The 27,741-nt window shown below is 40.4% G+C and overlaps 4 protein-coding genes across 7 annotated transcripts; 3 read left to right on the top strand and 1 right to left on the bottom strand.

Annotated features, from left to right (window-relative positions):
- Positions 1-638: 638 nt before the first annotated feature.
- Positions 639-8,129, top strand: LOC108886755 (tumor necrosis factor receptor superfamily member 12A). The gene is made up of 5 exons (XM_018681775.2): positions 639-952; positions 5,063-5,161; positions 5,277-5,420; positions 5,922-5,970; positions 6,478-8,129. Exons 1-4 carry the CDS (start codon positions 871-873, stop codon positions 5,960-5,962), a joined length of 366 nt encoding a protein of 121 aa, XP_018537291.1. The 5' UTR covers positions 639-870; the 3' UTR covers positions 5,963-5,970; positions 6,478-8,129.
- Positions 7,818-16,094, bottom strand: znf646 (zinc finger protein 646). Of its 2 annotated transcripts, none has more exons than XM_018681760.2 (3): positions 13,486-16,094; positions 12,158-13,237; positions 7,818-11,839 (listed from the first exon to the last, which is right to left on the bottom strand). In XM_018681760.2, exons 1-3 carry the CDS (start codon positions 16,092-16,094, stop codon positions 10,945-10,947), a joined length of 4,584 nt encoding a protein of 1,527 aa, XP_018537276.1. In that variant the 3' UTR covers positions 7,818-10,944. The 2 variants fall into 2 exon arrangements, with proteins under 2 accessions (XP_018537276.1, XP_018537277.1); XM_018681761.2 differs by having other exon boundaries at positions 11,555-11,712.
- Positions 16,056-20,956, top strand: znf668 (zinc finger protein 668). 3 transcript variants are annotated; one of them, XM_018681766.2, is made up of 2 exons: positions 16,056-16,134; positions 18,344-20,956. In XM_018681766.2, exon 2 carries the CDS (start codon positions 18,352-18,354, stop codon positions 20,368-20,370), a length of 2,019 nt encoding a protein of 672 aa, XP_018537282.1. In that variant the 5' UTR covers positions 16,056-16,134; positions 18,344-18,351; the 3' UTR covers positions 20,371-20,956. The 3 variants fall into 3 exon arrangements, with proteins under 3 accessions (XP_018537282.1, XP_018537281.1, XP_018537279.1); XM_018681765.2 differs by lacking the exon at positions 16,056-16,134 and adding an exon at positions 17,174-17,242; XM_018681763.2 differs by lacking the exon at positions 16,056-16,134 and adding an exon at positions 17,249-17,751.
- A 129-nt stretch (positions 20,957-21,085) lies between these two features.
- gjz1 (gap junction protein zeta 1) lies at positions 21,086-22,611 on the top strand. The gene is made up of 2 exons (XM_018681875.2): positions 21,086-21,160; positions 21,426-22,611. Exon 2 carries the CDS (start codon positions 21,461-21,463, stop codon positions 22,199-22,201), a length of 741 nt encoding a protein of 246 aa, XP_018537391.1. The 5' UTR covers positions 21,086-21,160; positions 21,426-21,460; the 3' UTR covers positions 22,202-22,611.
- Positions 22,612-27,741: the final 5,130 nt, after the last annotated feature.

Raw genomic sequence — 27,741 nt, 5'->3', positions numbered from 1 at the left:
GTGAGACAATGCTGTGACAGGGGCCAACCTGATAGTGCTCCAGGCAGGCGTCCACTGGCTTTGTTATTGCATATTTGTGCTGCTGCAGCAGGCTACTCCCAGCCCGAGACATTAATAACACCACCCTGCGTCAGGGACACTCACTATTCAAATGTCAGTTTCCAAAAGTAAAGGCTATCATCACAGCTGTTTTTTCTCCTCCTCCTTCTCCTTTTTTTATATCTGCAGAGGGCATTCAAGTGGATAAAGATAAAGCTTATCTGGCTTTAACTTTGAGCAGACTTTCCCAAAAGGCTTAAAAAGCAGATAGTTTTTCCTAGTGAGTGTCATCTGTTTTTGCCTCAGTTGCTGTTCCTCTTTTTCTGTGTATGGGACAAGACTCATGCCAAAGAGTTGTGTTTTTTGGCAGAGAGGAGGGAATGACGTCGACAGGCGTGGTAATAACAATGAGAACACTATTAAGACCAGACTGCACAGACTCTGGTAAAAAATGTGGAGGAGAAAAAAAGGAACCGAAGGGTGTGGCCGTAAAATATGAAATATATGAATTTAAACTCTCATACCTGGTGTGGTTTAATTGAAAATTTCACTTGAACTGAGACAAATGAAACCACATACTATGGTAGTGGAGTTTCCTGTGAGACGGGGAGTGCGCACAGAGAATCCGAGCAGTACAGTACATAGGAAATGACTCATAGGAGTTGAACTGTTAGCGTGGGTGTGTGCGCTATTAAAACAAGGCGCAGACTCCTCCGGGTGACTCACTCTGATGCTCGCTTTTCCATGCTGAAAACCAGCACGGATTGTTAATCAGATGAACTTTCGGGAATTGTGTAGCCGACAGCGAGCAGCTTTTTACCCGCAGACATCATGGCTTCAAACGCTCTCTGCGCGCTCTGCGGACTTATTATAGCGGCCGTGACTAATTTCCATGCTGTGAACGCACAGAAAAGTAAGTAAAATAAGTTTTTTTTTCTTGAACAAGAATTCAAACAGTATTTAAAATCACGACATGATTTTTTTTCCCCCCGTCTTGATGCAGTGATTCGACTCTTTTTCTTAACTTTGGTTTATGTGGAAACGTTGGTGTCCTTGTTTTCTGTGAACTCGGATTAGAGTCTGGTGGTCTGGTCTCCCTATAATGGAGTCAGATAGTGGGTCTGCTTACAGAGCCGCTTCCTTAACCAGCTGCATTTCTCACCGGTTCCGCATTCCGATCGCCTTATTTCACCTCATCCATCCGTGCCCCTGGGTGAGAGGGACAGGCCACATGGAAAGGGTGCACCGCCTGTGTCCATTTTTGCACAAAGATACTCCTTTTTTCACCATCTCATAGAAAGAACATCAACAAAAAGAGCTTTTCACTTAGTTTCCACAGCCCTCTGTAGTTTGGATTTAATCCCAGTGGAGAACAACAGACTCAGATTGCACTGAGAACATAAAATCTTGAATAATTACATGGGTTAGGGACCATTTCCTCAGGCATTAAAGTTACCAAACGCATTTTTAGCAAACTAAACTCAAAACATGTTTGATCTAGACTTTGTCCGTGTGAAACCATCTCTACATCTGGACATCAGCTGTTGGTCCACCCACCCCCTTCCAGTTTATGACAAAATACAGCACCCCCACACCCAAAAAAACACCCTTTGTCAGGCTAGGTGCTGAGATTTGCCAAGGTCCTCTGGCCATGAACGCAAAGCAGATGGCTCCAAACTTCTTCTTGCTTTCCAGATTTTTACATGCTGAGACACAAGGAACCTTCTGTGGTAGTCAGATAATATGATCCCTGCAGCTTTTTAATTTTAAAATGCAATTTTGGCTCATGTATGTGTTTCCTTTCATGAGTGAGTGAAGAAGTATAGTAATCCTTTGGAATAAAACAAGAAAAATCCCACTGAATCACCCCCCCCCCAACAGAATCTTTTTTTGACCTTAAAACATTGCTGAAATATTCCTATCAGTTTAATCAGTAGTTTCAGGTTGTCTGACTGAGCAACAGAAATCTCCACTTGTCAGATGTGGTTTGGGTTTTGAAAGAGGTCAACCAGGAGTCAAGGTTCAGTTCCTTTCTTTGACTTTTTGAACTCTTGAGTGTGAGTCCAGCTGGACTCCTTGGATGATGCATGGCTGAAATCACCACAGCTTACAAGAACTGTGACACATTTTTACTGTGACCACGGCTATAAAATGAGTCAGTCCAGGCTCTGCAGGCGGGTTGGCTGTGGAGGATGGAGAGTCTCTGAGGGCCCGAGCATGTGGCTGCAACATAACCAGAGAGTTAGAGGTCAAAATGCCTTGAACATGACTTCTTGAGCAGGTGCTTTTTGGCTGCAGCTGGTTAATAATGACCTGCACTGTCTGGTCATAAAGAATTATGTGTCTTGTGTGATGTAACTCCTGCAGTATAGCCTCCTGTACATTTGTGATGTAGGTTCTGGATCTTATGCTATGCTGATGGGAAACTGAAATATTATTCTGGGTTTGAGGTTTAAATTTTATTCCAGATGTATTCTGGTTGTGAGTGATGAGACAAACCAAGTGAATCTAAAATATTTGCCAATAGAGGATTTAATCTTCAATTAAAGAGGCACTCCAGCAATTTAGTATTGCACTTCTATGAAGTTAGGAAACACACAAAAAACTTGAAAAATAACTTTTAAAATCGAGGCAGCAGAAGCAGAGATATTTAGACTTTTAGTAGATGAATCCTACATCTCCCATAATGCAACTCAATAGTGTCTTTCCCTGTAGATCATCCCTACCTCCTAAATAGCCATGTGTCAATCTCGAGGTTTCCAGTTTGTAATGTTTGACTTAAACATTTGTTTAAAAACCATTTGTTGAAAGGAAAAAAGTCTCTGAGATAACCCTGATGACGTCATAGTGATGTGATAGTTATTTTTTGCAGACTTTAGAGAGCGCTCCCTCCAGAGCCACAGAAATTATTCTTCTGTTTTCACACTTCTTGTGACAAGTAAACTGAAATTAATGCATAAAATCAGCCAAGTGCCCTTTAATCAATCAGTTGATCGATAAAAACATTAATCTGCAACTATTTTGCAAATCATTTTTTCAAGCAAAAATGTTCATTGCCAAAGTTTCAGCTTCTCAGTTGTGAAAATTGTCTGATTGTCTTAGGTTTTTGGACTGTTCTTTGAACAAAACAAGAACTTGTTATTTATAATTTATAGATCAAATGATTAATAGAGAAAACAACATGATGTCATCAGCGGTGAAAAGTAACTACATTTACACTAATCTGCAGTGTTACTGTACCTCACCTCTGTCCCACTACTAATTGGAGATAAAAATAAAAATAAAAACATCTTGTCCCCTGTCACTTTTCAGATGTTTGTAAGTTGTTAGCAGTAATTTTTCTCCTCTAAACTTCAGGTTTCATTTGAGTAATTGTTTTAGGCTTAAAGAGGCAAAGTATCCAAAAATTAATACAAATTTGTGTAGCAGAATTGTTTCTTCTTCCCTACACCATTAATCATCTCAAGACTCCCACCCCCTCACTCCACTACTGCCACCAGATTTATTTTGTGACCCACCGGGGCTGCCCACCTACAACAGCTAAACGCTGCTCTGAATATTTACACTGAACAAAGAACGATGAGCATCTTTTTTTTTTTTTTTTTTTTTAATCGAGCAAATATCTCTGATTATTTCCTAGTTTAATTTCTCTGTAAGCCACATCATATCTGTATTGTTGACACATCTTATTAGCTTTTAACATGGTTTCAAACAGTTGGCTTTGTCAGCTCCTGAGCTTGATGCAGCAATATTCATGAACTGCTGCTGTTGTCACGGAAGTGGCCACTGTGTCCCGCACATTCATTCATCTACTTTAGGTTTACGTCAAACTTGCCTCTCTGATAGTTTTGGTATTGCTTTCTGTGATGATTAAAGCAGCCAGTTCGAACATGAAAGTTACCACAAATGATGGCTCAGCTGAGGCTCGGGGTGGTTCCTTTTTACAATAGTGGACACAAAAGAAGTTGTTCATGCAAATACATGTGTGACACTGAGAAGGAAGAAAAGACTGTTATCATTTTATCTATCAAATTGCTGTAGTATGTTTCCGTGTTACATTATCTCTAATGTGGTCATGTCTGATATTATTTCAGTCATCCTGTTAGATTGATTCTGTGTCGTAATATTGTTTTGCAGAGGTTGTTTTTCAGCTCGATGTCACAATACTCACTACTTCATCCATGACCTTGGGGTATTAATGCATTCTTACTTCTTAACCAAAGCCAGGATGTTAAACCTGCAGAGAAAACCACTCACTATTAAAATACCGAGCCAGACTCTGCACTGAGTTTGCACCTGGATTTAACTGTGTCTCATCTTCAAGTTTTCCTCATCATGTGAGGAGTGTATAGCTTTAATTGTTCAGCTGTCTGGCTGTCATTTAAAAAAAAGAAAAGAAAAGAAAAGAAGATTTCCTTTGTGTCCACAGAGGTAGATATTTTCTCTCTGAGAGGCTGTAACCACCAAGACACATTTGTTGGTTCATTCTCTGGAAGTCACACGCATACTCAGAAGCAAAACAATTCAGCGGAAGCACTCTGTGAAAACACATCCTGCTCTTCACACACGGCCTGCCTGCTCATGCACCCAAAGTTACTGAGTAATTCTCTCTCATGCAATTAGGTTGCATCAGCAGTCTGACAATAAGGAATTTCCCAGCTTCATTTTATAAGAAGAAGAAAGCCACAAAGTTCCTCATGTGTCGTGCTCAGGTCACACTTGAAGTCACTGACTTCCAGCTGAACTTTTTCCTCCAAGTCAACAGATTCTGATTTATTTTATTTGTATTATATGTCTAGAGTCTAAGAGAATTATCATTGCTTGCATCAGTCTCAAAAGATGTCTCCAAATATTACTTCCAGACCATAATATTTCATTGGCTTAAAACACAAGTCATGAAAAATGTTTTGACCTGGAAGTGTTCTTCGACCCTCCAGGTCTGGGCTTCGACAAATTGCTTTCCTGTGAATTATAAAGTGTCATAATAACTAAAAATTGATCTCTGATGTTTGTCGTTGTGCAGGTCAGTGTGGAAGTTCAGAATTTTGGAATTCCGATTTGGATGTGTGCGTGCCATGCGCATCATGCAAGCAATACCCGAAGACCCCGTCGTGCAACACGTGTAAGACCCCGGCTCAGACACTGAAAATGGAAATCATTCTCTGCCATGATTGATTCACACATTGGTATCATTTCTTTCAGTGTTTCAGTTCAAGTCCTGTCTGTTTCATCAACAGGTAAACCTGTAGAGGACACGCCCGACGTGTGGAAACTGGCAGCCATCACCAGCTTCTCAGTGTTGGCTGTCGTGCTGGTCGGTGCCGCATTGATTATCGGGGTCATGGTGCATCGACGCAAGTCACACAAACGGCCCCTACGTGGTGAGATTCCCAAAATTTGTGTGTGATATTTAGCTTTTGTGACCTTTAAAAGTGCATCAGAATTCATTCTTGGGGGAAGACATGCTATTTGTTCAGGCTAAATCACAAAGAATGGCTGCAATTGACAGGAGTGATCCATGTTCCCAAACTAAGAAGCTGTCATCCATCCCTGTTCAACAAAATATAACTTTATAATCTTTTTTCACAGCAGTAGTAAGTTGCAAATTAGTATCACCCAAAAAATCCAATTTTTGTGTTTGAGAGATTACTATGGCGTTGAGTAATCCTGTAGAAACCATTTATTGTCCCTGGTGTAAAACAAACATGAGCATGCTATGTGCAGTTCCATTTTTTTGGTATGAAGCCTTCGCAGCTGTGTCACAAACCATCAGAAATGACAGAAAATAACTTGTATTGTACATTCACTTATACTTGAGAGAGGAGTTGTACATTTAAATTCACAATAAATGTTGGGATAATGACCTTTTTTTTGTATTACAGAGCCCATTGAAGAAACTGCGGGGCCACTTTATCAAGCTTAAACATTTCAGTGAGTATAATTTTTATTTTGCCATGACAAGCGTTTAATCAATATGTGAATGTGAATGAACATCTGATCAGAGTGGATGTGATGTAATTCAACCAGTCTGTAAAACCAGCACAGATGTAAGAAGTGTATCAATTTTAATGTAAAAATGTTGCAGTTTTTATGGTCTACAGCTGTTTTACTGGCACTGTGGTTGAGCAAAAAATGAATTCATGTAGTTTTTGTGTTGGATTGCATCTGGTATATATAATAATTACTACAAAGACTCTCAGAGAGGTACGTCACTAAGGATATATGGACCAAAAAAATAAAATGTTAATTTTGTGCAGGATTTTTAGTTTTTTTCAGAGCTGATTTGAGATAAAAATACTTAATAAGCCACCAAATCTTAGCACCAAGTCAGACTCTAATCATAATATGCTGTTATAAATCTGTCTCTAACTTTAATTTGGTTAATTTCAATATTACATGAATGCAAGGAAAACTGAATCATTGTTGTGCTCTCCACAGCCTCATCTTCCTCTGGAAACAGATGTGACAGAACCAAGCAGCAACTGGCTCAGAGCCGGACGCAGGAACCTCTGGACCATGAAGTGTATACTCTGACATGCAGGGTATCTCTTGACCAGGATTGGACCATTTTTTTTATTTATTGGACTGTTCAGTGAAGAGATGTTCTCATGCTCAGTGTAGGTCCCACAGTGACCACAGGACTTAACATCGAGCAACTCTCACACCTCTGTAGAAATAGTAACAACATCGTACTAGAGTGGTATCATTTTCAGATTTTGTGTGCCTTTATATTCCACCTAAATGAGACTTTGATCTGGACCACCTTTGTAGGTTTACAGATGTTTGATTCAGAAATATGACTACAATCCACGCTTCTGTTTTGTATTGTGCTGTTTTCCAGTAGGACTCCAATGAATGTAACACAGCTACTGCTGCCTGCTGGGCTGCAGTTTGATCCCCTGCTATTCTGCAGGGTTAGACGGGGTCTCCCTGCTGGTTATTTACCACAACAGCCTCTTAAAGATAAACCACATGTGAGTAAGACATACTGTTAGGCACATTAAGGCCATTTGAATGTAGCTACTTAGGTGAAATGTATTCTAGCCTTTGTCCCTGTCAGTACCTCCATGTACCTGTTCTTTTAGTAGCCTGATACAGTGATAAAGCTGTTGGATTGAGGGAGCAAACTGTACTCATGCACTGTTACTGGGTCCCCTGAGACCAACACAGACCCCTTTGTTGCAGGTCATAACAATATTGTCTTGTCTGATTCAATGTTTTTAGCTGAGCTGTAGGTGATTTTAGCTGAATGTTTTTACAACAACAACCCCAGGATGCACACGTTACCGTCCCAGCGTTCGTAGGATAGGATGTTTGAAACACTAGACACACAATCCCAAACTGCTAACATGTGGGAATGTTGCAAGGAATGTACTGTAGTGAGGAAAATTACACCTACAGGTGGTTTTGAGGTGGAGCTACTCAATCACAATGCTTGCTAACTCCAGACCTGTCAAATGATTTCAGATCTGCAACCAGGCAAAAACAATGCAGCATGTTGAGATGTCTGTTTGTAATTTTGTGACCATTGCAAATAGGGTTAACCCTAACCCTAACCCAGTGAGAAACATCGTGGGCGGGGTTGTTGTTTTTCACTTTTTTTGTAGAACTTTTTAAAAATCTTCAAATCATCTTGCATTATGTTATTGAGAATTCTTGAAATATTTTGTCACTGACAATGTTTCAGGTCTTATTTTGGATCTGTCTGCTTGTGGGTAAACTGCTTGCCCTCTGGCAGCAAAGGTAAGGACTCACTTAAAATACAGATTACTTCCTCATTTCCTTTTTTTTTTTTTTTTTAGATGTTTATATTATTTATTTCTAAGTATCTTGCAGTGTTGTATTGCATCAACTGCAAGGGACAAGCACATTTTTAAAGGGACTCCAGTGAAGATTTTTGTTAAACTTCCACTCGGCCAGCCAACAACGTTATCAAGCAATAACTAACACTTTCTGCTACTTTCTTATGCTTTCTATTTCTAACTGTATATACTGTAAATGCACTGGCTTCTTTTACTTAATGCAATCTTATAAACTTCTTTGTGTACCAAAAGTATTTTCACAATAAAACTGACAACTTTAATTAGTAATCCAAGGTGTATTAGTAACTATCAGTCAGAAGAATGTGGACAAGAAACAAACACATTGTATTTTCCAAGTCTTTTAATTAATTTCAACTAGTTTTATCAATAATTTGCTTATATTCTAAACTAAGTTCTAACAAAGAAGTAAAAATCTACACTTCAGAGTGACAAAATAGTTATATAAATATGACTTAAATACTGAGCAGACATTTTTGAGCACTGAAAATCCAATAAATCAGAACGTGTGGTATATGCATTTTATTACACAATAGCTAATCTATCAGTTTTCTCCTGCCGAACAAAATCTTGTCATAAATGTACAGAGACCCAACCGATATTTTCCTTCTAATATTTACAGAGAGAGCTCTGAGATTAATGCACGCCACAAATATGATTGTGATCGATGACAGGAGTGAACATGTTAAGTGCCACATGGAATAAGAATGGGAACATTGTACAAAAATAAAGTCAGTTTACAGTTTTAACTGAAAATGTCATTTTACATGTAGGCTACCATGGCATACCAAAATATGTTACAGTAATCATCTAAATCATTACAGTTAATATACATCGGCTTTTAAATAATGTAACAAAATGGTAGATGGCAAGTTGTCATGGTTTTTCAAGGCTAGTGTCAGTGTGCTGAATCTGATGAAGACAAATGAGATGTACTCAGTTCGTGCACTGAAACTTTACTTTCAGCATATTGCTTAAATATTACAACCCGCAAAATGAGCTGAGGTGAACCAATGAGCAGCCGACTTGTTACCTGTCGACATCTCGGCTGCATTATCATCAACCTCCTGTCCTCCTTAGGCTACAAGTGTCTCAACTACACATGTGCAAATATAACTCTGAAAATAACAAACTGCAGAGAAACAACCATGTCGTGGTGAAAACAGATTCTGCAAAGTTAAACCTTAAAATTGCTGCTTCATCTATTCCATGTCTTACAATTGGTAACTATCTGAGTCTGCATGATTACAGTGTATTCCCTACAGTTAAGCTGCATGAGGCATTAAGTAGCAGTTGCTAGGTAGGCAGGGCTTTCCATGAGGTATTTCATACTTCTGACCAGTGCCAAACATATTCATACATGAAATGTAATGTATATGGCATAAAGAAAATTAATTTTAGATTGTTAAAAAAAAAAAAAAAAAACAAAGGCCATGAGTTCACTTTTGCTAGATTTCTGATTTTTTTTTTTTTTAAAGAAACCAGAACAACATTCAGCTTTGCAAAAACAAAAAACAATAATTGCACATTTTAACAGAAGATAAGTGGTTCTTTAGCTTTGACAATGAACATGAAACTGGTTTGTCATTGTAAATTCATTAAGCTCTGGTCTATTTGCAGTAATACTTGTGCTTTGCAGGAATGAGGCATTTTGGCCATATATTTGTTTGTTTGAATGTACGTATACAAAGTCATTCAGTTTGATTCACATACAGCATTTGCAAGGGAAAAGATTTTCATGGAGACAGAGGCTAAAGAACCACTTTCACCTCATTGTTGGAATACTTTTGTTATCAACTGCTTTAAGACATTTTAAATGTTTGCAGCTGAGGAGATTTCTAAAACATCAGATAAATTAAAAAATATATATCAGACAAACAAAAGAAACAAGTACAGTGAGAAGAGGTTTGTTTACATCAAACTGCTACAATTGGTTACATTTTAGGCACTGGCACTTCAACATAGCTGATGCTTCTTAAAATGTTCAAGAGGGATTACAGCGTGCACTGCATGTGCAGCTGCAACTCAATGTTGGAGTGACTTTGTCAACGTTACATGAGCTAAAATATGTTGAAATGGCACAAGTGAAAAGAAAATGCTATGTTCAGTTAAGAAACTGATTATCTACAATGTTTTACACATCAGGTATGTTCCTTTTGAAGGTTTACCCTGAGTGCTGCTGATACCACACCATCCTTGGCTCATTCATTCCTGCCAGTTGTAACTGAGAACTAATGAGTTACAAAGCGACTGATGAAGTTCCTTAAAGGCTACATGAGTTTTAGAAGACAGATTTTTTTTACAACATTCATAAAAAGTTTTCCTAATAAAATATGGACATAAAATAACGGGAATAAATTAATAAATACATCCATTTTAGCATACAATGTCACTCAAAGTGAATATTATTAGCAGTACAACTATTTACTTGATAATATGATTTCAGTAAATCACTTTGCCACAGACCTTTGGACACACCCAGAGGTATTTGACTTTATAATAACGGGCTTGCCCTATGTGAAATCCCAAAGGAAAGTGAGCAGTCCTTCGACACTGACGGCAAAGCTAACAAAAGGATTCAAAGATAAATATAGTTTGTATATTTTGTTTCCTAAGGAACTTACAGAGGCACTGAACACAATTATACATAGCAAGAGAGGAGAGATCACCATTAGAACAGTAGTCTTAAAAAAACATGTTATCAGTGTTAATGTTCTTACATGGACCTGGGCTGCACTTTTCTGTTCACTTTGGTTGGTTGGTTTGTCATTGAGGAATGAGCGGTGACTACTGTTTTCATCACCCGCACCCTGTATTCTGGGATCATTGTGTATTCATGGAAAACATTCAGGCCTTATTAAAAGCTGACCGATAAACTCTCTGGAGACTTTTCACTGATCTTGCCATCTGTCGTGGAGGTAAGACTGGAAGTCAGCAATGAAATGTGCATCTTCAAAAGGAGCTTTTGTCAGGACCAAAGGAGCACTTTCTGAAAAAATACTGTTTTACAATTACTGATAGAGAGATAAATAACAGATAAATAAGAGGACCCGTCCTCTTCTCTTGTATGCTGTGGAGTACTACTTTAGAGGAAAGACCCCATGTCCAGGTCCATAAATGTGTCAGCATCCATGCTGAAAGAGGAGTCGTAGGTCTGTGTGTTCTGATGCATCTTCTGATGGTGCCGTAGGTTGGACTTGCTGGAAAAGCTCTTGTTGCACAGTAAGCAGGCGAAGGGCTTCTCTTTGGTGTGGATCCGTCGGTGACATATGAGCTGGGTGGACACGCGGAACGCCTTCCCACACTCCAGGCACTGATAGCGCTTGGGCTCCGTGTGGATGCGGCGGTGGTTCTTGAGTGCCATCAGGTTGGTGAACTCTTTCTGGCAGATGGAGCAGAGGAAGGAGCCCGTCTTGTGGCTGTTCTTGTGGTTGAGGAGGGAGCCGGCGTGGCGGTAAGTGCGGCCACAGTGCTCGCAGACATGGCTCTTCTCGTCTGTGCCAGCAGAGTCGTTACCCTTCTGTGAATTAGTGGTGGTTTCTGGGATATGGGACAGAGGTGGTGGAACCTGCTTGTGCATCCCGTCCATTCCCATGGTGTGATTTATTCCTGAGTCCCAACAGAGGTTGTTATCTATGGGTTCATCCACAGCTTGTTGATAGGGGCCCTGACCCCTGTGGTGCATGTCATGGTGCTGCTGGTAACTTTCTGTGGTGGGAAAGCTCTGCTGGCAGAGGCTGCAGACCACAGTCTGGTCCTTAGAGTGCACCTCCATGTGACTCTGCAGGTGGGCGACCAGACAGAAGGTCTTGCCGCACTCAGGGCAGCAATGACGCCTCATCTGGGAGTGTATCTGTAGAGTGAGAGCATCAGGAAATGTCTGGAGACACAAGGTGCAGTGGTGGAGGTTGTCGGAATGTGTCTTTTTATGGTTGAGGAGGGAGCCAGCGTGGCGGTAGGAGCGCCCACACAGGTCACACCTGCAGCAGGGATATGTTTGTGTTCAGTCTCTAATGAGACACTGCAATCCAAATTATTTATAAAACTGCAAATTATTGATAATAATGTTTTACTATTACTATCATTAAACATTATTATACTGTCAAAATAATAGCTTAACCAATACTGTATTTTTGAGGCCTAAACTGGGTCTAGTAACAATTTATTTTTTAACATTAACACAAAAATATTAATGATAAGGATCCTTTAAATCTGTTTTTTGAAAGTATCGAAACCAGGATATGTATTGAGACATGACATTTTACACTAGAAAAATAACAATACATTAAGTAACTCACATGAAGCACTTGTCTCCTCTCTCTGACTGCTGGACTCCAGCTCTTGTTGCGTTCTCCTGACCTCTGCGGCAGCGGTGCCTCTTCAGACCGGACCTTCCCTGGAAGCTCTTCCCACAGGCAGGACAGCTGAAGTGACTCGCTACACGGTTGTGGACCCTCTGGTGGTTGTGCAGGATGCTAGCAAGGCGGAAGGCCTTTCCACATGTGAGACACACATACTTTTTCTTCTGTGTGTGGATGCGCGTGTGATTGCGTAGAGCCATGGGATTAGTGAAGGGCTTAGAGCAGAAGGTGCAACTGAAGTGTCCCGTCTTGTGGGTGTTTTTGTGGTTCAGGAGTGAGCCTGCGTGGCGGTAGCTGCGATTACATATGTTGCACGTGAAAGGACGCTCCTCTTTGTTTGGAGACATGTTTGTTTGTGCGTCACTGCTGCCTGAAGGTCTATCACAGGTGTGGGCTGCTAGTTGGTCAACAGAGGGAAAGGCCTGCTTACATTCCTTACACTTAAAGGCTCTAGATTTAAGGCCCCTCCTGCTTCCGACCCCATCCTTCCTGAGGTCTGCACAGACGTGAGCTAATAGCTGCTTCTTTCCTCTAAAGCCTTTTCCACAGTTTTGGCAAGAGTGCTTTTTATATGCAAAGTGGGTGCGCAAGTGGTTCTTCATTGCTAGTTGATTAGAGTAAGTGTTGTTACAAACAGAGCAGTAATATTCACCTGTTTTATGGGAGTTTCTGTGGTTGACCAGACTTCCTGCATGGCGATACGTACGCCCACACTGATCACAGGCGAAAGGTCGCTGGTCACCTGTGTCCTCTGATTTGACTGAAGTCTCACACTTTGTTTGAACTGTTTTCCCTTCAGGCAGCTGCTTGCAGCGTCGAGCAGGGGTAAGAGCCTGATTGGAATTTGAAGTCAAGGACTGCATTCCTCCATCTGACCTGGTCCCATTCATCTGCATGAGGGCCTGAATCTGGTTGTTGAGTTCCTGGATTTTGGCTTGGTTCTCTTTGTGCCTTCTCAGGTGGTTCAATAGCTGCTTCTGAATTTTGAAGGCTTTCCCACACTCATGGCAAGTATGCCTGGGGGACGAGAGAAGGCATAATTAGTTAATTCTGTGTTTGCAAAACAGGAAACAGCAAACACAAGGAATAGATCCATGATGACAAAACACATCTGTGAAACAAAAAACAGACTCTATAGCAACCACTAGCTTTTCTTGCCAATTCACCAATGATTAATTATTTATTACGAGCTCATTACAAGGGTGAGTGACAAATGTAAAAATTGTATTAATGTATTAATGATGTGCATTCTTTTTGGGACTAACCTCTTAATATCAAAGTGGGATCTCTGATGGTTTTTTAAGGCCAACAGGTTGTAGAAGCGTTTCTGGCAGACGAGACATCTGAATACACCTGTTTTGTGGGACTTTTTGTGGTTAAGGAGAGAGCCGGCATGTCTATATGACCGCCCACACTGATCACACTTGTACTGACGGGATTCAGTATCACCTGGCTCTCCAATGTGACTTGTGTCTTCGTGCTGGGCAATTTCGTTTACTTTCACTTCCTCTTTACCATTGGTCGACTCATCTTTCCTCTCAGCTGTGCAGCCGTGGTGCTCGAGATGATGGTAGCTGGTGCAGAAAATGCCACAGCTGCCGCAGATGATACTCTGTGCTTCCTCTTTGCCTCCAGATACATCACTGTTGTTTACATGTAACTGACTAACGTTATCAACTTGGTCCCTGTTGTGTAGGAGCTGATGGGTAATCAAGTCCTGCCTATTTGCAAAACTTTCCCCACATGTACTGCAGATCATCATCTCTCCCAGTTCATCATCTTTCACTTCTTCATGGGAGGACATGGACGAGGGCCCTGAGCTTGCAGGAGTACCGTGGGACTGTGTGTGCCCTCGGAGATGGCTCCTGAGAGCCCTCATGCTGGTGTAGCTGTTTCCACATATAGAGCACTGATAAAGATCCCCATCATCATCCTCCTCTTCAGCATTATCATCTTCTATGCCACCATTCAGCTGATGACTGCTCACATTTTCATGGAAATTCTGTTCAAAGTAACTTTGGTCATGGTTACCATTCAGACCACTGAACTCTACATTACTCCCTGGATTTCCGATAGAATAGTGACCATTACTGTTCTGGAAGTTTATATTACTCTCAAACTCACTGCTAGTAGGGTCATGTTGCTGCTGTAGCAGTGGACAGCTGTGAGACTTAATCCCTGCAATATCTGCAAATGTCTCACCACAGTCTGCACACATGTGCCTCTGCATCAGGTGTTCATTGTGAGGTAGATGCACTGTCATATCCTGGGAAAAGTCCTGATTAAACTGCTCGTGGTACAATACTCCATTACTGTGGTCAACTCCATTCTCCTGATCAACACCAAGCACAGGCTGAGTGCCATCCTCTTCCTCTTGTGAGGAGAAGCAGCCCTGCTGGTTATCCAGAGTCAGAGGCTCCGAGGAGAGCCAGTCTCCCTCAGTGCTGAGGCTAAAAGACGATGGTTGAGCTTTGTGGAGACGAAGATGACTTTTGAGGGCAGCCAGGTGAGGATAACTCTTCCTGCACACAGAACACTGGTAAATCCCAACCTGATGTGACCTTTTGTGGTTGATGAGGCTCCCAGAGTGTCGGTAGCTTTTGCCGCAGATTTGACACTTGAAGGGGCGCTCATCGGAATCTACAGTTGAAGTCTCTTCCATTTCAGTTGCATTGTCAGTGTTTTGTGTGTGCGTCAGGACAGGATCGAGAATGCTTGTGTCTATGATTGGGGGTTCTCCCTGAGTGCTGCTGGAGGATGGGGTTTGATTATTGGAGCAGTCTGAGTACATGTGACCATTACTAATAATCGGCTCCTGTGACTGATCAAAGCCTCCATGATTATCTATCGATGATACTGAGGGAATATTATTTATAGGGGATGCATAAAAATTAGACTCAGGTGAAGCAATACTGTTGTCATATGATATATTGTGGTTCTCTGACAAGGTGTCCTGAAGCCCAAATGACACAGATGAAGAGTTATGCATTTGGATGTGTTCCTGGAATTCCTCATCACTTGGAAACAGTACCTGACACAAATGGCAGAAATTTACTGGAGCATCCTGGCTCTGAGGTGAAAACTGGCCTAGTGGTGTGCCTGTGTATGACCCACCCACTGAACTGAGGTCTGTCCCGCTTCTTGTCTTGTGAGTTCTCTGGTGGCTGTAGAGGGCAGCCATGTTATTGAACAGTTTGAAACAGACCGTGCACTCAAACATTCCCACCTGATGAGTCTTTTTATGATTGGTCAGGCTTCGATGGTGTATGTATGATTTGTCACACAAATCACATCTGAAAGGTCTATTTGCTGCATCATCAGAGGTCTCAGCTTGTGCATTATAAATGACCTCTGTCTTGTCCTCAGCTGGGCTATTTTCTATAGAAATCCCGGCACTGGCTGAATGCTCACTGAGATGATGTGGGTGATCGTTTTCAATTTCATGTCTATTTTCATGTGTGGGATATTCCATGTCTACCTTCCTGTATGACTGTTCCTTTGCTCGCTTGGAAAGATGAACCCTCTCATGTGTAGCCAGCTGTGTTGCCAGACGAAAAGCTTTCCCACATTCTGCACAGGAGTACTTTTTCTGTGAAGTGTGGCTCCGGAGATGACTCTTCAGGGCCAAAGCATTAGAGTTTTCTTTGCCACATATGTTACACTGAAAAGAACCCACTTCATGAGTCTTTTTGTGGTTAGCTAGGCTTCCAGCATGCCTATAACCACGTCCACATTCATCACATTTAAATTTGCGTTCTTCCTCTTGTTGAAGGTGAGCATCCATGTGCTCGAGCAGACTGGGCATATTGGGACATACCATACCACACTGCTTGCAAGGAAAACCTGTTGTTCTGCCAGAGTCTTGCACTGCCATTACAAGATAACAACTGAATTGAGTGCACCAAACACAGAAGGTATGAGTATGCAAGAGGGAAATGCATTAGGTGCCTTTCTTGTTTGTATAAAAAGAAGATTTCTTTCTTTACAATAAGGTCCAAGGGGTGTCTTGGGAGGTAACACGGTAGAGGGCGTTGGCAAACAGTTCCACACAATTAGGAGACTGACTTGAGTCTAGGAGAAGCAGGCAAATTGAGCTGTCAAGGACAGAAGACATGCCAGTTAGAGCTGTGGTGAATACATTAACAAAATAGACAAAATAATAAACTGTAACAGAATACAGTTTTATGCAGTGAGTCATGCATACATTATAAGAAGCTACAGATGACTTATTACACATTTCCTAAATATAAACAATCGGATAAATTAACATGCACAATACACCTCTGTCAGGTCAGCAGCAGCAATACATATCTTATATTTTTTTACTCTTCACGGGTGCTGATCCCTGATTTAAGTCCGCCAGAGTCAATAAATAGAAAAAGCAGTAACGGTAAGCCAGTTTATCCATTATCATAAACAGCACCAAAGACGGATTCCTGAAGTTGAATTTGGTTAGCTAGAAACTGTGCACAGCCTGACATGTTTGCAACATCTCTGCACCAACAGGCTAACTGAACTAACGCTAGCTATGTCAATAAACCGGGAGACCAACGCCTCTCTCAACAGATTTACTACCACTGCAAATACCCACATTCTCCGACATTACAAACAAAAACAGAATGGACATACTTGTCCTCACTAGATTATAAGGAGGCGCGATCAAGTTAACTGCGGTTAAATATGTATCACAGAGCAATGAGCTAACGTTAGCGCGCTACCAGCTAGCATCATCATGGCTAGCTAAACAAACATTGCACCAAAAAGCCAAGAAGTCGTTTTAAATGCGAAATCGCAACATTATTAAATGCGTCAAATTAAATACCTGCAGTCGTACTGGTTCAATGCAAGCCTCCGAATATATATTTTCATTCATTATTATAAAAACGTTATTTTTATGTAAAGGGCACCCCCCCTTTTTACCCAATTGTCTTTTTTTCTTCCATCCCCGTTTCCACATTGCTCTTGTTGCTAGGAAACAGGAAATGTGCAGCAGAGAAATGCTTCCCTCTCAAAAGTAACTAGGTAGGTGGGCTAAAAGTTACGTTAGAGCAAACGGCGTTGAACTCAGCGTTAATGCAGACATTAGACGCGAATAAAACCCAAGATGTTAACTGTTCATCTCCCTCTTCTGCCTCTGGTTCTCGCAAAAATACCTCTATACTGTGGCTGCTTCAGATTAGCACTCGTAACTAGCTCTGCCATTGACTTATTATAAGCCCTGTAAATTATCTTCGTTTCAGCTTGGCATGCATGTTTCCATTATGACAAATTACCTGTTCACTTTACTAGGACTGTCGTGATTTTACAGGGGGTTTTAATACATGTATTATTGATCTTATCTTGGTACATTAACCATTAAACGCCTTAAAATGTTGCACACTTGGCTTGCCGATAGCTTTCGTCATCATGGTCCTAGAGCCGTCCCCCATCCAGCAGCCAGTCAACAGCAATCACCGTGTCTCACAGTAAATGCAGTCGTGTACCAGACATTTTCCAGGCATTATCGACCAACTATTAATGCCCGGGTTCAGGTAAGAAAGGTCGTCGCTTTCTGTAATGCATATACGATGCAAAGACAGCTAATGTTAGCGAAATCCACCCCGTGTAATGACAGTCAAGATGATGATGACACTGTCGAGTGAACTGGTGCAGCCGGTCCTAAAGCCAGCCATTTTGAGTTAGTAAAAATGTTTAGCAGGCAAGCTAGCAAAAAGGAATACGTACATATCGTGTCCTGTTAACACCATCATACTGACTTGTGATCTTTGAACCTCGTCTCCGGTCGGCCACATGTCAGTCATTCATACATACCGATCTCTGTCATTGCATCGCCAACTTCCTCTGGCATCAAAGCGGTTAGCTTATTGTCCCTGAGGTCCTAATGCCAGCCATTTTGTGATTGGATGCACACCCACATATTACTGTTATTATATGATTATACAGATTTTTTTTTCTATTCCATCATCAGCCACTGTCATTGACGATCTGTTTAGATAAGTCATACCTGTCACACGATAAAAGGATGATGTCTGTGTATCAATCTTCCAGTCTAACATCCCTATGCTGCAAATTATGTTTATTTACATAATTATTACAAAGTATTTTTATATAATTTCTTTGCAGATATAAAGATGGCCTCTCCTCAGCCTGGCAGCCCACCTATTGCAGAGCAATACACCCCTCCTGCACAGGATAAAGAGAGCCAGCAAGAGGAAGAAGTGTTGAGGGATCAGCCTGCAAAGAAACGTGGCAGAGGCAGGCCTCCAAAAGCCAAACCTTCCTTCAAATGCTCTACGTGCACAGAAGCTTTCAGGAGTCTGTCAGCTCTGCGGAGCCACAAGCTTTCAGCACACGCAAAGGACCGTCAGCAGCAACACTCATGTTCTCAGTGTTCCAAAATGTTCTCCAGTAAGGCTCAGCTCTCAAAACATGAGCGCACTCACTCAGCCCAGCGCCCTTTTCAGTGTCCTGACTGTCACAAGGCTTACAAGACACCCACAGAGCTACGCAACCATAGCCGCTCTCATACCGGGGAGAAACCTTTCATATGCACAGAGTGTGGTAAAGCCTTCATGCAAGCTATATGCCTGAGGATCCATATGACACAGCACAGCGGAGAGCGCCCTTACTCTTGTCGTCAGTGCTCCAAGAGCTACCCCACCCTGTCTAAACTGAAGGTGCACATGCGCTCTCACACAGGAGAAAAGCCATACTTCTGTGCTGAGTGCGGTAAGAGTTTTGCTGACCCTTCAGTGTTCCGAAAACATAGGAGAAACCACCAGGGCCATCGGCCGTATGCCTGTGACAAGTGTGGGAAAACGTACACAGAGCTGAAGGACCTGAAAAACCATGAGCGCTCCCACACTGGAGAAAAACCATTCCTGTGCTCAGACTGTGGCAAAGCCTTTTCCCGCTCCTCCTCTCTGGCCTGCCATCAGCGCATCCACTCACAGAATAAACCCTATCAGTGTGAGCAATGTGGCAAAGGCTTCACCCAGCTGTCCTCCTACCAGTCCCATCTCCGCACTCACTCTGGTGAGAAGCCATTCCTCTGTCCACAGTGTGGCAAGATGTTTTCTGATCCATCCAGTTTCCGTCGCCACCAGCGAGCACACCTGGGTTTCAAGCCCTACCCCTGCGATAAGTGCTCCAAGAGGTTCAGGCAGCCAGCTGATCTGGCTGTGCACGAACGTGTTCACTCTGGAGAGCGGCCTTACAAATGCCAGAGCTGTGACAAGGCCTTTGTAGCATCGTGGGATCTGCGGCGCCACATGCTTGTCCACACAGGACTCAGGCCCTTTTCGTGCACTGAGTGTGACAAGTCATTTGCTGAGCGCTCCAGCCTCAACAAGCACCGGCGTGTGCACTCTGGTGAGAGGCCTTTCAAATGTGAGGAGTGTCTGAAGTCATTTGTTGTATCTTCAAGCCTGCGCAAACATGAGAGAACTCACCTAGCTGAGCAGTCTGAGCAGCAGCAGCAGCAGCAGCAACAGCAACAGCAGCAGCAGCAGCAGCAGCAGCAACAACAACAGCAACAGGAGACAGAGGCAGGGTCAGCTTCAGGTTTTACTGCCCACACAACTCTCCCTCAGTTCTCCTGCACACACTGTGATGCTACATTTGGAACCTGGGATGAAGTTCAGGCACATGAAAATCTCCACTCTATCGACTCTACTCCTCCGACTGTTACCAAAATTGTGCCACTGGGCTCACATGTCTGTGAAACCTGCCAGGCAGAGTTTTCTCAGCTGGCAGACTTACAGGAGCACGAGAAGCAGCATCCCAAGCCGAGGCCTCATGTCTGCAACAGCTGCGGCAAAGGATTCCTCAACAAATCTGGACTACGTAAACACCAGAAGATCCACTCCACCAACAAACCACACAGCTGCCCCCACTGCAGCAAAGCCTTTCTGTTTGCCGCCTACCTTCGCAAGCACTTACGGACTCATGCAGACACCCCCCAGGTCGCCACACAACTCAGTGACCTCAACATTATTCACACAGACCCACTCCCGTCTCCTCCACCCCCCAGTGAGGTTTCCCCCTCCACTGTTGAACCCAGCACCATATCCCTGACGGTTCCAGTCACTGTACCTGTGACTGCTTTTCAGAGTCTGCCAGAGTACTTAGTCAAAGAAGAGGGACTCTAAACTTTTTTTACTGTTTCACAACTATGATTCCACCAATATTTAGCTAGCGGCCTTAAATCTTTTTCAATGATGGGTCTTATTTTGAAAAAAAGATAAAGGGTTATTTTTCAAAATAACTTCCCTCAAAAACTTCCAAATACAGTCTAGTACATGTAAATTGTTACTGCTTTGTCACTGTTTTGTATTGCCATGATATTTGTAAGATGTTATGCATAATGTTCATGTTTTAAAATATATACTATACTATAAGTAGCCTATAAAGCAATTGTCTTATCTGTTGTAATTTTTAACAAGTGGTGTTGCAAACATACAGTATTATGACCACTGTAAAATCTCACATAAAAATGTTGTGATTTCTGGTTTTTTAAAATGCATTTTTAATTGCAGCCTGTCTTAAATTCTATACATCATGTGAATTTACATTTTGTCAACATAATTTGTACTGTTTTATTGTGTAATTATTTGTAATTACTGTCATCTAATATTATGAAAATTGTGAAGTAAAAAAAAGTGAGTGGAATTCCAAAATGTTTTATCAGTGGAATTCAGCTTTTATAACAATAAAATATGTGTAATGTGTAAAAAGAAGAAATGTTTAGTGTTTCCTTGTTTGTTTTAAAATGTTGAGGAAGGAGATGCTTGTGAAAACTAAAGTGAGATTAAGTCAGCACATCCTCTGGTGTCAAACTGTAGCACATGTATTGATGACAATGACATTTCTTGCACCCATAAAACACTGAATGCAAAACGAGTGTGGTCGTATACCATTAGCGGGCTGCAACTCTTAAAGGTAAGTTCCATTATCTGTCACACTTCATTCCCATTAATGACAGTTTTGCCTTGAAGTAAAGCAAGAATCACTTCAGAGCTGTGCAAGTATGGTGCTTAAGCTTTCTGTGTGTGTGCATGCACTGCAACCGACAGGTACAGTACCATTTAAAATAAATCCTTTATCCTACATATCAAAAAGAAAGTCCTTGAGCAAATTATTTAGTTACCTTCCAGTACTGAACATGTAATTACTATTTGAGAAGTAGTGTTTTTCTTTGTTACAGTCTCCCCACTTTCCCAACAAAGGCCAGAGGTGACAATGGCAGCCATAGTAACAGGCCTCATTCCTATCCTGCGGACGGCAGTGGACGCCACCACTACCTACAAGTGCCGCTCCCTGTGGTTCGGCTTCCTGTGCATCCGTGTGGTGATCCTCTTCCTGGCTGAGCTGCCCTTCACCAAACTGGACGGCGACTTCATCTGCAACGGCACCAGGGATGACATGTGCACCAGAGCCTGTTTTAACAAACGTTTTCACAGACCTATGATGGTGGCTTGGAACTTCATCTTTGTCCTGTTCATCCTCTCTGTTCTACTCATGGAGCTGTTTGCCTCTCACCTGCGCTCCCTGTCCCAGAAGAGGAGCTCCCAGTTGAAGGGAGATGTGGAGATGGAAGACCAGGGAAAAGAGGAGGCTCAGGTTGTGTCCATGGATACCAGGGGCAGGGCGGTCATCGACCTCCACAGAGACAGAGGCACCGTTGGCTTCTACCTGCTCAGCATCACTCTGCGTATCCTGGTTGAGTCTTGGTTTGTTTATATTCTGCTTTACTGGAATCTGCCAGCACTGGACGGTGATCCGTACAAATGCCAGACAAACATCTGCTCTGAGTTACTTCTTTGTGTTGTGAGGGCTGCCCCAGAGAAATGCATGTCTATTTATACTTTGGCTACCATTTCAATCATGATTATTGTTTGTTCATTCTTATTTTGTGTGTACTCCATTGTTCACTATCTTTGCAACTTTCGAATATTGACACAGCCTAGCCTTTTTGTGTAATACTCTGATTTAGACTCAGTGGGAATAAACTTAAAGTTGCTGCTTTTGATGCATTTTCCAAATAACAATGAGTGCCTGTAGTACAAAGTATACACAATAATGCTTAGCTGCTCTTGTGCCATTGAATTCTCTATTGCATGCAAACAAATTACATATATGAAAACATAGTTATATAATCCTAACCAGCTCTATACTGACTGTTGTGTTGGAGGTTTACACATGTTGTAATTATTTGTAATCAGTGTCATCTAATATTATGAAAATTGTCAAGTAAAAAAAAAAGTGAGTAGAATTCCAGAATGTAATGTGTAAAAAGAATAAATGTTTAGTGTTTCCCTGTTTGTTTTGACAAGGAAATGCCTTTGAAAACTAAAGTGAGATTAAGTCCGCACATCATCTAGTGTGAAACTAACCAGCTCTATACTGATTGTTGGGGGCTTACCCCCCCCGAACCACGATAAGGTGGCAATCCCACAGGCGGAAAACTAATTCTAATTCTCAAAATGTGAACGGTAAGACCATGGCCAATATTAACGAAACTGAAAGTTAGTCTTATTAAAAATAAATAAATTGCCAAGCCTTTTCTCAACCTTTTCAAAATAATAACACCTCTGTGCTTTTGTGGCCACTCCAGCAGGCATTGAGAGAAGCTGGAGCACGCTCATTAGCTTGGCTATTACAAATGACAAGTGGCTCATGTTTGTCAGAAAACAGTCACAAATAAAGTAGTGTCGTCTTCAGATTTTGTGCACTGATGATGCGTCAGACGCATCGCTGAACGCCAGAATTTATAATATATCTAAGGCGTCTCTCCGTCTTTACGTGAATGAATTTTAAGACCAATCAGAGGCGGTTGCCGGCCAATCAGCGTTTTTCTGCCAATGTTAGTTGACGTATGTCGTCATTCGGCCCGACGTGTCTCGCCATTGGCCATTTACCTTCCGGGAGGAGCGCAGAGAGGCGGAGAAACAAAGTCAGAAAACACATTTAAACCAAGTTTGAAACAATGCTTCTGTTTGCCAGTACTGTGAGAAACGTCAGTACCGGAGAGGTCTGGACGCTAAAACAAACTCTGGAGCTGCTTTTTTGCCGAAGAGTGGATGCTGAACACACCTGCGGTGCGAAGGTAAGGCAAGCATTTAGCGGCTAGTGTTAGCATTAACGTTATTGGAGAGCGTTAGCATTAGCAGCGAGCGTTAGCATTAATAATACCTTGTAATTATATTTTTTAATTCCATTTTCAGTCGTTGGACATGGACATGGTCCATGATTGGAGACATCGTCCAGAGTCACAGAGACATCATCCATGATCGCAGAGAGTTCTTTGAGACCAGACAGAGGCCTCCAGGTAATTCAGAAACAAATTTTAATCTAAGAACTGTTCAAAGTACAGTAAGGCATCGAAAATGTCCAAAAAATGTCATGAGTGTAGCAAGGCGTCAAAAACCATCAAAAAGACAAAAAATGTCATAGTATAGAATGTTGTCAAAAATGGTCAAAAAATGTCACAGTATAGTAAGGCATCAAAGACCATCAAAAAATATCATAGTATGCTAAGGTGTGAAAAACAGTCAAAAAATGTCATAGTATGTTGTCAAAAACCATCAAACAATGTCATAGTATAGTATGGCATCAAAAATTGTCAAAAAATGTCATAGTATAGTATGACAGCCCTCTAATGTTTGTTAAATGTTCTGGTTCAGCTGTAATGTTGAATACAGTATTTATTTGTGTTTTCATAGTTAAACTGTTGATGAGGAATAGGTAATTGTGTATTGATGATTTTCCCTGTATGTTTCTCTTTGATTTCCTCCAGGTGTCACCACTTTGTCCACGACATCGTCCACAATCGCAGAGACATGGTCCATGATCGGAGAGACATTGTTGAGGATGATGGGAGACATTGTCCACGATCAGAGACGTTGTCTACGATCGCAGAGACCTTGTCAAAGATGAGAGAGACGTTGTCCGTGATCAGAGACATTGTCCATGCTTCGTAGAGACCTTGCGATAGAATCGGCGGAGACGGGGGTCACCGATTTGACGGCATTGCCCGCGATCAGGGACATTGTTGATGACCACAGAGACACCGTCTATGATCTCAGAGACATAGTCCACGATCACAAAGACATAGTCCATGATCGCAGAGACATTGTCCATAATCTCAGAGACACTGTCCGCGATCACAGAGACGTAGTCCACGATCACAGAGATGTAGTCCAAGATCACAGAGAGTCTTTGTACAATGAAGAAGTTCTTTCAGACTAAGACAGAGGCCACCAGGTAATTCACAAACGGCTTTACTTCAACTGTCCAACACAGAGCACTGTTTAGTAAGGCATCAAAAATGTTCAAAAAATGTCATAGCATAATAAGGCATCAGAAAATGGCATAGTACAATAAGGCATGAAAAACTCAAAAAATATCATGTTAGTAAGGTGTCAAAAACAGTCAAAAAATGTCATAGTATGTTGTCAAAAAAGATCAAAAAATGTCATAGTATAATATGGAATCAAAAACGGTAAGAAAATGTCATAGTATAGTATGGCGTCAAAAATGGTCAAAAAATGTCATAGTATAGTAAGGCAAAAAATGGTCAAAAAATGTCAAGTATAGTAAAAAAATGGTCATAGTATAGTAAGGCGTCAAAAAATGTCATAGTATAGTAAGGCGTCAAAAATGGTCAAAAAAATAGTATAGTAAGGCGTCAAAAAGGTCAAAAAATGTCATAGTATAGTAAGTCAAAATGGTCAAAAAAATGTCATAGTATAGTAAGTCAAAAATGGTCAAAAAATGTCATAGTATAGTAAGGCGTCAAAAATGGTCAAAAAATGTCATAGTATAGTAAGGCGTCAAAAATGGTCAAAAAATCATAGTATAGAAGTCAAAAATGGTCAAAAATGTCATAGTATAGTGTCAAAAAATGTCGTAAGGCGTCAAAAAATCAAAAAATGTCATAGTATAGTAAGTCGTCCATCAAAAAATGTCATAGTATAGTAAGGCGTCAAAAATGGTCAAAAAATGTCATAGTATAGTAAGGTGTCAAAAATGGTCAAAAAATGTCATAGTATAGTAAGGCGTCAAAAATGGTCAAAAAATGTCATAGTATAGTAAGGCGTCAAAAATGGTCAAAAAATGTCATAGTATAGTAAGCGTCAAAAATGGTCAAAAAATGTCATAGTATAGTAAGGCGTCAAAAAATCAAAAAATGTCATAGTATAGTAAGGCGTCAAAAATGGTCAAAAAAATGTCATAGTATAGTAAGGCGTCAAAAATGGTCAAAAAATGTCATAGTATAGTAAGGCGTCAAAAATGGTCAAAAAATGTCATAGTATAGGTAAGGGTCAAAAATGGTCAAAAAATGTCATAGTATAGTAAGGCGTCAAAAATGGTCAAAAAATGTCATAGTATAGAATGTGTCAAAAATGGTCAAAAAATGTCATAGTATAGTAAGGCCAGGTCAAAAAATGTCATAGTATAGTCAAAATGGTCAAAAATGTCATAGTATAGTAAGGCGTCAAAAATGGTCAAAAAATGTCATAGTATAGGATGTTGTCAAAAATGGTCAAAAAATGTCATAGTATAGTAAGGTCAAAAATGGTCAAAAATGAATGGTCAAAAAATGTCATAGTATAGTAAGGTGTCAAAAATGGTCAAAAAATGTCATAGTATAGTAAGGCGTCAAAAATGGTCAAAAAATGTCATAGTATAGTAAGGTGTCAAAAATGGTCAAAAAATGTCATAGTATAGTAAGGCGTCAAAAATGGTCAAAAAATGTCATAGTATAGTAATGTGTCAAAAATGGTCAAAAATGTCATAGTATAGTAAGGCGTCAAAAAATGTCATAGTATAGTAAGGCGTCAAAAATGGTCAAAAAATGTCATAGTATAGTAAGGCGTCAAAAAATGGTCAAAAATGTCATAGTATAGTAAGGCGTCAAAAATGGTCAAAAAATGTCATAGTATAGGATGTTGTCAAAAATGGTCAAAAAATGTCATAGTATAGTAAGGCATGGTCAAAAAATGTCATAGTATATAAGGTCAAAAATCAAAAAAATGTCATAGTATAGTAAGGTCAAAACATGGTCAAAAAATGTCATAGTATAGTAAGGCGTCAAAAATGGTCAAAAAATGTCATAGTATAGTATGGTTGTCAAAAATGGTCAAAAAATGTCATAGTATAGTAAGGCGTCAAAAATGGTCAAAAAATGTCATAGTATAGGAATGTTGTCAAAAAATGGTCAAAAAATGTCATAGTATAGTAAGGTGTCAAAAATGGTCAAAAAATGTCATAGTATAGTAAGGCGTCAAAAATGGGTCAAAAAATGTCATAGTATAGTAAGGCGTCAAAAATGGTCAAAAAATGTCATAGTATAGTATGGTTGTCAAAAATGGTCAAAAAATGTCATAGTATAGTAAGGCCGTCAAAAAATGGTTCAAAAAATGTCATAGTATAGTAAGGCGTCAAAAATGGTCAAAAAATGTCATAGTATAGTAAGGCGTCAAAAATGGTCAAAAAATGTCATAGTATAGTAAGGCGTCAAAAATGGTCAAAAAATGTCATAGTATAGTAAGGCGTCAAAAATGGTCAAAAAATGTCATAGTATAGGATGTTGTCAAAAATGGTCAAAAAATGTCATAGTATAGATGTGTGTCAAAAATGGTCAAAAAAAGTGTCATAGTATAGTAAGGCGTCAAAAAATGGTCAAAAAATGTCATAGTATAGTAAGGCGTCAAAAATGGTCAAAAAATGTCATAGTATAGTAAGGCATGTCAAAAATGGTCAAAAAATGTCATATAGTATAGTTATAGGCGTCAAAAATGGTCAAAAAATGTCATAATATAGTAAGGCGTCAAAAATGGTCAAAAAATGTCATAGTATAGTAAGGCGTCAAAAACCATCAAAAAATGCATAGTATAGTAGCAAAAATGTCAAAAATAGGTCAAAAAATGTCATAAGTATAGTAAGGCGTCAAAAATGGTCAAAAAATGTCATAGTATAGTAAGGCGTCGCATCAAAAAATGGTCAAAAAATGTCATAGTATATAGTAAGGGCATGTCAAAAATGGTCAAAAATAATGTCATAGTATAGAGGTCAAAAATAAGGGTCAAAAAAATGTCATAGTATAGTAAGGCGTCAAAAAAAAAAAAAAAATGGTCAAAAAAATGTCATAAGTATAGTAAGGCGTCAAAAATGGTCAAAAAATGTCATAGTATAGGTAATAGTGTGTCAAAAATGGTCAAAAAATGTCATAGTATAAGTAAAGGTCAGTCAAAAATGTTGTCAAAAAAATGTCATAGTATAGTAATGTCATAAGGTCAAAAATGTCAATATAGTAATAGGCGTCAAAAATGGTCAAAAAATTGTCATAGTATAGAATAAGGTCGTCAAAATGGTCAAAAACATGTCATAGTATAGTATAAGGCGTCAAAAAATGTCATAGTATAGTAAGGCGTCAAAAATGGTCAAAAAATGTCATAGTATAGTGTCAAAAAATGTCATAGTATAGTAAAAAAATGGTCAAAAAATGTCATAGTATA

This window comes from Lates calcarifer, linkage group LG23, assembly GCF_001640805.2.
Source record: "Lates calcarifer isolate ASB-BC8 linkage group LG23, TLL_Latcal_v3, whole genome shotgun sequence".
NCBI lineage: Eukaryota > Metazoa > Chordata > Actinopteri > Centropomidae > Lates > Lates calcarifer.
The sequence above is the reverse complement of the archived record's forward strand: the minus strand, read 5'-3'. Positions and strand labels throughout refer to the sequence as shown.

What these genes read in the sequence shown, in the direction of transcription:
- LOC108886755 (XM_018681775.2), top strand. Translation starts at nt 871, where the DNA reads ATGGCTTCAAACGCTCTCTGCGCGCTCTGCGGACTTATTATAGCGGCC. An exon ending in TGCTGTGAACGCACAGAAAA is followed by an intron (nt 953 to 5,062) that starts GTAAGTAAAATA and finishes GTCGTTGTGCAG; the next exon opens with GTCAGTGTGGAAGTTCAGAA. An exon ending in GACCCCGTCGTGCAACACGT is followed by an intron (nt 5,162 to 5,276) that starts GTAAGACCCCGG and finishes TTTCATCAACAG; the next exon opens with GTAAACCTGTAGAGGACACG.
- znf646 (XM_018681760.2), bottom strand. Translation starts at nt 16,094, where the DNA reads ATGGCAGTGCAAGACTCTGGCAGAACAACAGGTTTTCCTTGCAAGCAG. An exon ending in TCCCACTTTGATATTAAGAG is followed by an intron (nt 13,238 to 13,485) that starts GTTAGTCCCAAA and finishes CTCGTCCCCCAG; the next exon opens with GCATACTTGCCATGAGTGTG. An exon ending in AGAGGAGACAAGTGCTTCAT is followed by an intron (nt 11,840 to 12,157) that starts GTGAGTTACTTA and finishes TCCCTGCTGCAG; the next exon opens with GTGTGACCTGTGTGGGCGCT.
- znf668 (XM_018681766.2), top strand. Translation starts at nt 18,352, where the DNA reads ATGGCCTCTCCTCAGCCTGGCAGCCCACCTATTGCAGAGCAATACACC.
- gjz1 (XM_018681875.2), top strand. Translation starts at nt 21,461, where the DNA reads ATGGCAGCCATAGTAACAGGCCTCATTCCTATCCTGCGGACGGCAGTG.